Source organism: Pogoniulus pusillus, chromosome 8 (assembly GCF_015220805.1).
Source record: "Pogoniulus pusillus isolate bPogPus1 chromosome 8, bPogPus1.pri, whole genome shotgun sequence".
Taxonomy (NCBI): Eukaryota; Metazoa; Chordata; class Aves; order Piciformes; family Lybiidae; genus Pogoniulus; species Pogoniulus pusillus.
In genome coordinates, this window is record NC_087271.1 from 12,274,563 (window position 1) to 12,287,568 (window position 13,006).

Below are 13,006 nucleotides of genomic sequence, written 5' to 3' on the forward strand. Positions count from 1 at the left end.
TGCAGTTTACACTTCTGCCTTCTGTTTTACCCTCTGACATAGCAGCAGAGTTTGCTTTTCAGCTTGCTGCTACACAACAAACCGGAATGAATCTTTACTTTTTCTAGGTTAGGAACTTACCTCCAAGACAGACCTCAGCAATCCCCAAACAGAGACACTTACTTTCAGTTTGTATCTGGCTGGGACACTTACAGAGCATCACCCCAGCCACTGACTGGCTGAGTCAGAGTTTATGTCTGGGAGCTAACTGAAGAACCATCAGAAACATGGCTGAATTTGAAAAAGAAAGCAGCAGATCCTTGCTGCAACACAGAGATACATAAAGCTGCTGGCATTGCATCTGCATTTACATGTTAACAGCTAAGATTAACTGAGAGACCTCTTGTCATATATGTAGGTAGAATGACTATCCTGACTTAACTAAGTTCCCATTTTCCAGGACTGTCTCAAGAGACATTAGAACATCTGGTCTTAATGAAGTAGCTGATCTGGAATCTAGGTTTAGTAAAATTACCCTCCCTCAAAACAGAGAAAAGAAAAGGGGGAAGCAAAAAAAAAAGCCCAAGGAAAAAAAGAAAGACCTGAATCTAAGCAATTAATATGTCAGCAAAAAGTATTTTAAGGGCTAACATACAAGCTGACCTGGCAGGGAAAGTATTCTCCTTCTCCTTTCAAAGGGAATTCTATCTTTCTCAAGAGAAAATTCAAACTAAATTAAATGAACTGACTTTATATTCAGTGAATGTTCACGTGTGCAGTATTATCTGCACTGTGACAACTCTACTAACCGAGATGCAGACACAGAATTGATGTACCTCTGTTCTACATGTTTTGCAAAGTGTATCAGCAAGCAGAGCAATGCAAAATCACAGCATCTTTGAGGGTGGAAAAGACATTATTAAGTCCAACCGTAGCCTAACTACCATATAAGTAATAATTAGAAGACACGAACTTTGTGGACACTCTTTTATCCACAAACACTGATCAGATTTTTATTTTACAACTTGAATTTACTCAAAACTGAGCTCAGCATTAGTGCTGGATGCTTCAAATTAAGCAAGGGTGATTGGCTAACTCGGGCCTTAAGGACAACAAAAGAAAGGTGGTTTGTTTTATACTACAGTGTCACTTCGTGGCAGGGAGTTTGTTATTATTGTTTTACTGCTGGAGTGCCTTGGGATTTCCTATCAGAATTTCACAAGGACACAATTTCTATCTAATCTTCTATCCTAACAGTGTTAGAAGCACAGAAACATTCAGGTTGGAAAAGACTCTCAGGATCACCAAGTCCAACCGATAATCCCTACTCTACAAGGTTCACCCTCAACTATATCCCCAAGCACCACATCCAAACGGCTTTTAAACACATCCAGGGTTGGTGACTCAACCACCTTCCTGGGCAGCTCGTTCCAACGCCTGACCAGAAGCATACTGAAGATGGCCCTCATGAAAACATTGCAGGTTTTGCTGTTGTTTTCCAACAGCAGGCTCTGGAGGGCTGCTTTGGGGAGGACTTTTTATTTGGTTTGGGGTGGGTGTGTGTATTTTGTTTGTTTGTTTTGATGAGAGTCATGCAGATGCACAGGGGAAGAAGAAAATTCACAATGGTGGATTAAGACATTGGGAAGCATTCAACTCTTCTCTCTTCAGTATCTGAGCTGAGGCTACACTGCTCTGTGGAATATTCCTCTCTTCCTCTGTGCAGAGCGGAGTTCAGCTTTAATATTAGCAAGATGAGGTTTGCCAACATGTGCTTGCTGAATGAGGTAGGTCTCCATTACCTCATTCCACACGACCCTTTTACAGATTTTATCCAACAAACCTTCTGTAGATATATTTATCTTTAACCACGTGAGAAATCTCAATTACACTAATGACTGTGAAACAATAAAAAGCAAAAATAAGAATGATTAGTAGTCCACTTACAGTTCTAAACCCTTTTCGCTTCCCTTCCCTTCCTCTCCTTCTTAGGGACTCATCAGTCCAGTGGTTATTTTAACTTTTGTAAATCTGAGAGTGCAAAGCTAAAAGTAGAGGTATAAAAGCAGCCACAACCTGAGTGGATGGGTAGGTACAGGATCTTTACATGTGGCATGATGCACAGTATGAGTGCCACACCAGGCAGCAGTAGCAGTGAAGGTTCCAGCCCTGCTAGCTACCCAGTAGATGTGGACCATGACTGTAAGGAAAGATCATGCAGCTTTGCAGCATAAAGCTGCATAAGAGAAGCCATCATTATCCTCCAGCTGCCATTTCTCTCTTCCCTCAACCTCATCTCAAAAACATGTCTTCTCAGCTCTCAGGTTTAATATTTTCATTTTCCACATCACTAGCTGCAGAAATGTCAACATGTTTGTGGGGCTTAAGCACTTGCAGGCAGCTGCAGGTTAATTCTGTCTAAATGGGGTAATGCAACCTCCAGAATCCAGCATGAGAGACTTGGCTGGAAGAGAAGCAGGGGAGGATGACACAGAGAAGGATACAAGAATCTTTACAAGGAACTGGGTCCAAGGATCAGGATGGCTTTCTGGAGATTTGTTTTGGAGTTACCTTCTGGCTGACAGCCCAGGCCAGAGGGAAAACATTTTTGAATCTACAGCAAGAATTGCCCTTTGCTCAGAGTGAAAGAAGAGCTAACAGCTTCACCAGTCCTCACATATCACAGTTTCTCCTACACTTACCCTGCCCCATGCTAGGCAACTAACTCTATGTCAGGTGCTACTAGTTTCCTCCTGCCTTGTAGCTCAGGTCACTGGAGAACAGACCCGGTTCATGCAACTCCTGACTTTCAGACTGTTTCTGCCAGCCCCAAGAGCTCTTTGGTGCCCCATTTATCCCCACTTCCCTTGACATCTACAGTGTAACGTCTCTCCTCTGGAGATCAGCTCAGCACCCGCCGCAGCAGCAAAGCCTTAAGTCAGCATATCATAAAGAAATGCTATGAACACTGCCTTGACGTTTTCGTGTACACAGTCAACATTTACATTTCACACTGCCTCCTGTGTAAAGTCCCTCTTTCCATGCCATCAATACACCACTTCTCTTAACACCACCCAACCCAACACTAAGAGACCCTTTTCTCAGGCAAGCCAACAAAATGAAAGATTTTTTTGGTGCTTCTGAGCCCAGTTACTATGGAGACAGGAGTGGTCCAAAAGTGCTTCAACATACAAAACTTAAAAGCAGACAGAATTCCACAACCTTCAGGACATGTAAAACTCACATGACTCTTTCCCAAATACCCAAAAAATGTTTCAAAGCCACAATGAGAGGCTCCAGGCAATTATTCAGGGGCTACTTCCAACACTGGCTATGAAGTGTCTTGATGCTCCAGATATATCTTCTTAAGGGTTAATATACCAAGACAGGAAGAAGGAGGAGGGAAAAAAAAGGCAGCACAAAAGCTGTATAACTTCTTTCCATGGTATGAGAAACTCTGTCTGCATCATATTCCAAAGTGTGGGATGTGCAATTTCCATTCTTAAGCTCAATAAAAATGGCATCAAAAAGTTCTAACCCTGGGAACTGTTTGATTGTTAGTTTATCAGAACAACATCAGCAAAACTGTCTTTTTATGTGCTGCTTACTTCCAAAAAAACCCCAACCATGCATATTTCAGTTCTCTCTCTCTCTCTCCACACCCCACACCCTTCTGCTGCTGTCCAGCTGGAACGCATCAAGGGTCTAGAAGCCAAGTCAAATGTTGACCCCACCCTCCTCCATCCATTTTAAGGCACCTTCAAAGCCAGTACGCTGATCTAGTTCAGCTTAGCCAACAACGCCAGCAAATCTGTTATTTAAAACTTTACTGCTGCTTTTTTATAACTGCCCATTAATACAAGCTTTGATGTATGGTCAAAAAAATCCAGCTGTAATGAGTTTCATCAGACTGTAGTAACCTTTCCTCAGAAGGTCTTTATTATTATACCTTCGCAATCTTTGCTTCCAGTATTGTTTTATAGTACCATTCTTGCTGAACCGCCTTAAAAACACAACACTCAGCAACACTTCACATCTCCTTCCCTTAAATTAAAGGGCCATTAGTAGCTTTCAAGAAGACACTTTTGCACCTACATTTTAATAGGCATTTGCTGCTCAGAGGATGCAGGCAACAGCTGTGTGAGCTAAAAGACAAACCAACTTTCCTGACAAACCCCTTTGAGGCAGAATACGAAAGGATTTTGTAAAAGCCAACTTACTCTGTTGCTCCCCTTTGCAGCGAGGAGGAAAGAGGAGGGAGGGAGGGAGGAAAAAGAAGAAACATTAGATACATTTATTTTTACATGCATTCAGTCTAAGTCATACAGTTCTGGAAAGAGCTCAAACCAAACGGGGAACTGACTCAAAGAACATTTGACTGAATCTTTTAGTTAGACAGCTTCCAAGGGAGCACACAACACTCACAAAGGATTTAAAACGTTAGACAAAGTTGTAAATTCTCACTGTTTCTCAACATTTCCTCTCTGTGCAAACATTCTGATTCCACTTTTGCTTCCTTTCTGTAAATCAGCAGCAGCTCCTGGGAAGTCAGTGGACACTAACAGAAGGGAGAAGAAAATGAGGCCTGAAATAATTGAGGGATGGGATGGAAGCCAGAGGGATTTCGTGCATTGGTAACTTCCAGTACGCAAAGCAACCCACTAAACATGTCTGCTTGCCCTTGCATGATAGCCACTCCCCACAGTGTGCCAAGGAATGGAAAGCTTCACCACCCAATGCTTTTTAAAAAGCCAGTATTGCACTTTTAGATTAATAATGAGGAGATGGCATCAGGAGAGAAAGGGAAAGGAATGGATGGTGCTAGCAAGGTAAAGTGTGCACAGCAAGTTATGAAAAACATCTTTCTTTTCTTTTGCTTAATTGTGAGTTTTGCCATGAGCTGGCATGAACAGTGTATATTATACAGTGGGAAGTCAGCCAGAGTAAACACCAGCCTACAGTTGAGAAATACAGTCTGGAGAGGTTAGTCACTAAGTTGTAGGCAATGTTAAAAACAGGAGGATTTTGGATGCATCAGCCCAGAAAGCCAGCAGGAAAGTCAGCTGGTAAATGGATATCCTGTCTCAAAGTGAATTGGCCACAGTGCGATTTAGATTAGGCCAAGCTGACTTGCATATGCATTGGAAAAATAAAAACACTGATGTGTTGCTGTCTGGGTAGCTGTTGAATCCCACATCTTGACAGAAGCAAATCTCCTGTGGGAAGGAGGTGACTTGGCAAACTGTAAAGGAATTCTGGGGGTCACTGAGTAGCACTGAAGGGTCACTAAAGGTAGTTGACAAGAAAGTGAAACGTATGAATATGAGTGTGCATCCCTGTGTGTGGAGGGCCAGGAAAGGCAGGAATGGACTGATAGTTGGTCTTGAATTTTTAAACAAATTAATGAGATCTGTTTAGGAAAAAAAGATAAAAACTAAAAATCTGCAACTTGCACTTAGTTTGCAAGATTAAATTAGTTATACAAATCTCACATTAGCAACATTAAGTACTGAGCTCCATTATCACACAATTCCAAGCAGCACCACTAAAAAAAAACCCAGCAAAATTAACATTTCTTAGTTGAGAGATTTGCCCCTGGTGACAATTCAGAACAGATCTCTCTAATTCAGTGACAAATTCTTACTTTTCCTGCTACTGCAGAAGGAACACAGCTAGGGGCAACTGCATTGGGTTTTATATCAGCGTCCTTGTACGTGGGCAGCAGAACTGTTAATGAAAGCACACAGCTTAGCTTTCAAATTCCAGGCTGCTCACACTGCTCTGGCAGTTTACAGAAAGCAGACCAGCTTCACCACTGCACTGCTCCAGGTTTACAGCACTATTAATCTATTTTTTCATTTCTAAGCAGCAATTTTTCTAATTCTGGTGCCAAAACCTTGGATACTCAAAGTTACCAGCTGTGACTTGCACATGAAAAAGAGCAAGAAGGGCCGTCTGGGTTCCCCTTTGCCTTTTCAACTCCAGGATTGCAAAGCTGTGGGGAAGCACTGAAGCAAATGCAAGTTGCTGCCATTTCCTGGCAGTCTCTTACACAGAAACACAGCCTTGAAATCTTTGAAGGGGAATAAAAGACTGGGGGAGGTGTTTCTAAAACTAGTTCATATTGTAAAGGAGAAGGTATGAAATTGAGGAGAAGGAAAAGGATTTTAAGGAAACTTTGCTGAGTTTTATTTAAGTTCCATTAGAACTTTCAAGGTACCCTGGGGGCCTTGGAGCTTTTGCTCTGCAAAATTCAATACCTGCAGTCCACATTTACAGCTCTAGTCCTGTAAGAACAAAGTGTTTTGCAAGAACTAGAGTGGCACCAAGCATCTTTCCTAAACAGCTTGATAGACTACTGGGTGAATGTCAAACTCCAGGGGTTGGGAACAATAATATTCACTGTTTCTGTAATGTAAAGATAATTCCAGCTCAAAGGAGAATCGAATTTTGAATCCCTTGTACTTCTGACTTCCAAGGAAGTCTCTCATCTTGTATCTAAGACTCTTTTGACAGACCAACTTTAAACAAAAACAATTCTTTATAAACATATTTTGAATACAAAATATTTTGGGCGAGAAGGGAGAAACTGAAAGACAGAAGCTTAGAAATCCAACCAGTCTGTCTTACTTGAAGATGAAGTAATAGACAGATGAATATGATAAACATGTCACAGAATGTAAGATTAAACCAGAGGCAGCAATGGACTTTTTTGACATTGTCATTAAAACCTGAGCAAGAAAAGAAACCAACGATGCAGTATTTTGTTCCTAGTAATTAATTAGATAACTTCTCATAACTTACCCTTGCAAAAAGCATTCTGATGGTCTTAGGTAGGAGCTGATCTACCTGGACAGGCAACATACTGAAGAAGCACCAGGATTTTTTTATTTTCTAAACAGGATCTGAGCAGACATATGATAGGTCTCCTGCTTAATTAGTATTTTAGCTATTCTTAAAGCATCGTTACCATCATCACCATTTATTCCTCTAACAATGAAAGAACACAGAAGTTCAAGGATTCTCCACTTTGTCTTCTGATGGTAGCTAGGAAATTCAGTATGAGTGGAAGCTAAGGGTTGTTTGCTTAAACAGCAACCAGAGGAAATGCAGAGAGAATTATACTGGAAGTCATGGAGGTATCACAGGTATAAAGGAAATATGAAGAAGAGAAAGATGAAGAGACAGAAGACAGCTTGACTCAGGGAACCTGGCTTTTCCATAGAAAACAAGCAGGCAGAGCAGCCAATTCCACCAAAATCCAAGCATCACCTCTCAGAACAGATCTGCTGAAGGAATCTAGTGGATCAGCAGACTTACCAAAGAGAGGTGAATTGTGCATTACAGAAACTTTAAAGAGAAGCTTTTATTTGACAGGTATTCTTGCTCCTCGAGCCTCTTCTATGGATACAGCTTCTCAAACCTTGACTTGATATTAAATACCAAAATAACCAAGCCCAAACAATATGAAATGGTATTTGGGCATATTCAGGTTCTCAACCTCTTTTCTGTTAAATTAATGAATGCTTTTTTTTACTGTCTCCTGCTCAATTTGCTCTGCATGATGATTAGCTGAGTAAAATAGCCTTGGAAAGGTTTAGCATGTGTTTCATACACAAAAACCATGCAGCAAATCAATGAAGTAATTATACATGATTGCCTGGAGTGCTTCTGTCCCTTCTGTCATACAAAGCTTGGAGGAATAAACTCTTTACCCTAGGAGATGTTACCAGAAACAACACAGCTCATGAAACCCCAAATTGCTCAACGCTTTTACTACATAGATCCAACAAAAAAAAAAAATTTGGAAGGTTTGGGGTTTTCTTTATTTGGGATTTTTGTTTGTTTATTTGTTTCCTTCTTGGTTGGAGTTTTTTTTGCTTGGTTTGTCGGGTTTAGTTTGTTTGCCATTTTAAGAATATTGATCTTGATATGCTAATTGATCTTAAAACATTTCATGCTGAGCATTTCAAAAGCACTACAGAAGAGCACAAGTGAAAGGCTACCATTTCTTCCTGCCGACACTTCGTCTTTTCCTGGAGGGCATGAATGTTTTTCCTGACTCAGAGCAGCTACTGGGAACCTAGTGAGCTGTTTGACTTACTGCAGATTTATCGGGATAGACACCGGCTCGTAGCAGAGATGCCTTCCAGCTATCCACCTCCTCTTGAGAGTCGCAGGCTAGCTCGAGGAAACGGTAATCCTTGTAAACATTCCTAGAACAAAGAGCACCATGCTGTAAAATGAGCATTTGTACTGCTCTGTTATCATGCACGCAGCATTTGAAATCAAAATCCTTCAGGATTACAAACTACTTGGTAATTGCTTTGGATGAGAGTTTTTATGGGACAGGTGCTTGCTTAATAATTACACGGAGTACTTAAAAAGTATCTTAGAATGCTACAGCACAGTTCTGGAAAGAATAACTGTCCGAAAGCACCATGAAACTACACTAAATCAAATTTTCCAGCTTTTGCCAAAATGGAGAACTTTGGAGGAAAAAAAAAAAAAGCTGTGATGCTGCAGAGGACAAACACATTGAAACACACCAATGAAACCTTGTGGCTTGTGATGGATTGCTACTGTAACCAGTAAATATCAAAATAAGAAATTACACAATTCTTTCACATGTCAAGCCCTTTCAGTGCACTTGATATCCTTTTTAGCTTTCAGGCATCATCAGGGGACAGAAAACAATGATCATCAGCTATTTTAAACAAACACACCACACCTCTGATGCCTGCTGTCATAGCAAGAACAACTGGGACAGGTTTAAGTAACACCTCTTGCAAGTCATTCACATAATTAAGATGAATATAGGGAACTACTTGATGGAAGAAAAGAGAAAGGAGGGAAAATACATATGTAGGAAGGTGGTACTTGTAAGCTCTCCAATAAACAAGACAGACTTTTCTCCTTATGGTTTAGCCATTAGTTTCTGAATGCAAATTCTATATGCAGACCAGATCACTATAAATTTATCAGCTAATGGCTCTTTTAGGAAAGAGTCCACAAGTTTAGCTGACAAAGGTTAAGAAACCATATTTAGCTAGACCTTAACACAAGAATCAATCTTCCATCACAATCAGACAGTTTTCTTTCCTTAGCAAGCTGTGGAGAAGGGGGAACAGAAGTGGAGAGAGAGGTTGATGGAGATGACTCAAGTGTCAAAGACAGCAATGACAATGGGTTCTTTGGATTCATTATACAACTACACAGGTCATTTCTGCCCTATGTTTTGAGAAAAATCAAACTGAAAGCAATAGAGAACCAGGAAATGAAGCTATTATTATCACTGCCTAGACAAATTTCTTTAGCATTCAGAGATTGGTGGGATTTCACCATCGTGCTGCTGGAGGATAACCAACTTGATGGAATTTCCATTCACAGAAGCACTTTCCTCTCACTGACAATGTCACTACGCAGCTCCCAGACTTGCTTTTTAGGGACAGTCTCAGGAAATAGATAAAAATCAGGCATGAGAATTGTAATTGAACAGTCAGGATTCCTGCCTGAGCATGAAGCAGACACGACAAGTAATCATTAAATCATCAGCTGTCAAATCACAGTATGGTAATCAGAGCATAGCCACCTCTGAATAGAGGGAAATCAGGTATTTCTAGCAGGGTTATGGATTGCAATCAAAACTCAAAGTAATAAAGGATATACTCAGATTTCCTTTCATTGGTGATGTAATTCTCACCAATTGCAGTGGCTACATCTGACCAACCAGGCAGGTGCACTCAGAACCAAATTCACCCTGCTCCTTGCAAGCATTCAGATTGAAGATACCATCAGAAGTCACGTCAGTGCTGCTCAGAGCAGCCAGCACACTTGTGCATCCTTCTCAGAGGGGCCAGCCCACAAAGGGACAAAGAAACACTAAAGGGTCAGGTCTCACAGTTTAGGCTAAGCCATTGACAGTATTAATGATTGAAAGCTCTACAGATTTATTTTTCATTCTTGATAAGAAATGCAAAACTTAAACCTTTTTTCTCCCCTGACTCCATCCTTCCTCAAGGCAAATAATAGCCTGGATGCTGAATGTTAGGAGGAAGTTCTTCACAGATGGAATGATTTGCCATTGGAATGGGCTGCCCAGGGAGGTGGTGGAGTCACCATCCCAGGAGGTGTTCAAGAAAAGACTGGATGAGGCATTTAGTGCCATGGTCTAGATCACCACATAGGGCTGGGTGCTAGGTTGGACTGGATGATCTTGGAGGTCTCTTCCAACCTGGTTGATTCTATGATTAAAGATGCTATTATCTTAAACTGGTGACAAACCACTTGAATTTTATTCATTTTGCAATATTTTGGAACTCCCAAGTCAACATTTACCAAACCAAACAAAGAACTCAATAAAAATAAAGAGAAGTGAAATGAAATGGCCAGAGGGAGGGAAAGAAAGAAAGACAGAAAAAAAAAGCTTTAATTTATTGTTAGAAGAAACTTTACTGAGATAAGATTTTTGGCTAAGTAAGCAGCTATAACTCTGAAGAAATAGGAAGCTGCAATGGTAAAAGGGTACTCTCCGAGAAGATGACTAAAAATAACAATAGAGCAAATAAAGACTGTAAAACATAATGATAGGGAACTTCCAAAAATACTTATCTACAAGAGCAAAACAACATGACACCAGCTTGTGCAAACATTTTTGCAGGACTGTCATGTTATATATTAAACTTTTTGGCATTTTGTGACTTGCTACATCAAGCATAGCTGTACAAAAAGGGATTTTAGCCAATTGCTTTGAGCACGTGGGAGCTAGCAGTCTTGCGTTCCTGTCTCCCTGTCAAGGCTTTTGGTAGAATCATAGAATGATCTGGGTTGGAAGAGACATCCAAAGGTCATTTAGTCCAACCCCTTCTGCAGCAGGAACATCCTCAATTAGATCAGAGCCCTGTTGAGCCTCACCTTGAATATCTCCAGGGATATGGCCTCAACCACCTCCTTGGGCAACCTGTTCCAGTGTTCCACCACTCTCATGGAAAACAGCTTGTTCCTAACATCCAACCTAAACCTGCTATTCTCTAGTTTGAAGCCATTTCCCCTTGTCCTATCACTGTGGGCCTTTGTAAACAGGCTCTCTCCAGCCTTCTTGCAGGCCCCCTGCAGGTACTGGAAGGCTGCTCTTAGGTCTCCCCAGAGCCTTTGGGGACATGTTTAAGGACACCTTATGGCCACGCAGCTGATGTGGCCCCTCCAGCTCTGCAAGGCCCCTCTTACCTGCATTATTTTTGTGCAGCTAATCTTACCTCACCACCAAAGAGGCACATTTCAGCACAAGTGAGGAACTGAAGGACATGCACAACTAAGCCAGGAACTGTGGGAAGCTTACAGTAGGGTAGGCAAACAGATGCTTGCCTCCCAAATTAGCTTTCTTGCTTCTATGCTTCCTTTGCCATTCTTTCTTCCAGAGCAGCTCACAGGCACAGGATTTGTTTAAAGGGAAAAGCCAAAGTAACCAGCTAACTTCCAAAGAGAGGGTGTCCTTTTCCTCTTTCTACTGGAATCTTACAAAAACACTTCAGCACATTTCAGTCATTAGGAATCCGCTGACGTCTCGTGGAAGGCTGTAAAAATGTTCTTGAAAACAATTCACATTTTCTGGTTTGGTCTCTCTTCCACTTTTTCACTGAAAGTATTAGCACAGAAACAATTACTGGTCAACTCTACTTACTCCATATGGGATACAGTGAGGGAATGTTCTCATTGTCATCTCTGTAACATCCAAATGGGATGCCATACATGAAAAAGAATGATAGACTACAGGATACCAAGAAACAAAAGGATGAACTCTCTGCAGTACAGATCTTGTTGATATTCAGGCACCTTAAAAGCTAAGGGACTGCAGAGATAAGCCAGATACAGTAAATGTGAACATGCTTAGGAGTACAATTTATGTGCAGTATTTCCCTTGCATATTTAACATTTCTGAGACATGAATACACGAGCAGGGAAGCCATGGGCAAAGCTGCATGCATACACCACATCTGCCTATGCTGCCTCCTCCTCCAGAGTCTCATCATCATCACTGAATAGCCTGCACAGTGCATGAAAAAGTATCTACAGTGGCACTACTGGAAATTAACATAACACAAAAGGTTAGCATTTCTTATCTGCAGGTTTTATGACACTCCAGCTAAATAATCCTCAAGAACTGCATTCCAGGAAACAAAGAAAGAAAGAAATTGAAAAACAGAAAAGCCAAAACCCATCACATAATCGTTTATGGGGACAGACAATTGGACTAAAAGCAGCATTTCCAGTTTCAAAGTGGTTCCTGCCTCAGGACCTACCTTCTCAGTCCAGCAGGCACTCAGCTGTAACTCTGCTTATCTAACACCTTCTTCAATTTATTATTATCACCTTTGTGTCCCACATGCTGGACTCCTTTCCCTCGTATATTTCAGAGCCTAGCATGAACTTTCTAAAGCAGAAATTACCTTTACATTGTCCACATCATATATTTATTTCACCCCTCCCATCACAGAAGAACCCTAACAGAAAAATGCAGGAATGGAGTAAAGAATTTGGAAGTGTTGCAGAAGGGGGAAAAGGGAAGTGTCAGGTAGGTTTGAAGACTGAGCCCAGCTGTGACTTACTGAGATTCCTGTCCCTCTGGGTCCTGAAGCCAGGCAAATCGTATCCTGGGCTGCATCAGGACAAGTGTGGCCAGCAGGTCCAGAGAGATGATTCTTCCCCATTGCTCTGCTCTTCTGAGACCCCACCTTCAATATTGAGTCCAGTTCTGGCGTTCCCATCATAAAAAGAGCCACAAGCTGTTGGAGTGGGTCCAGAGGAGGACCACAAAGATGATCCAAGGGCTGGAGCACCTCTGCTACAAGGATAGCATGAGGGATCTGGGATTGTTCAGCCTAGAGATGACCCTGGGAGGACCTTAGACCTGCCTTCCAGTACCTGAAGAGGTTCTACAGGACCTGGAGATGTGAATTTTCATAAGGGTGTCTGGCAATAGGCCAAGAGGGAATGGTTTTAAGATGAGGGACAGTAGGTTCAGACTAGA

General features: G+C 41.4%; 1 protein-coding gene across 4 annotated transcripts in view; it reads right to left on the bottom strand.

The window, feature by feature from the left end:
* Nucleotides 1-13,006, bottom strand: part of DNM3 (dynamin 3) — a 234,570-nt gene that overhangs the window by 70,663 nt on the left and 150,901 nt on the right. For all 4 annotated transcript variants that reach the window (XM_064147248.1, XM_064147247.1, XM_064147246.1 and 1 more), the window contains one exon: nucleotides 8,084-8,195. In XM_064147248.1, coding sequence (XP_064003318.1) covers nucleotides 8,084-8,195 — 112 coding nt within the window. The remainder of the gene's footprint in view (nucleotides 1-8,083; nucleotides 8,196-13,006) is intronic.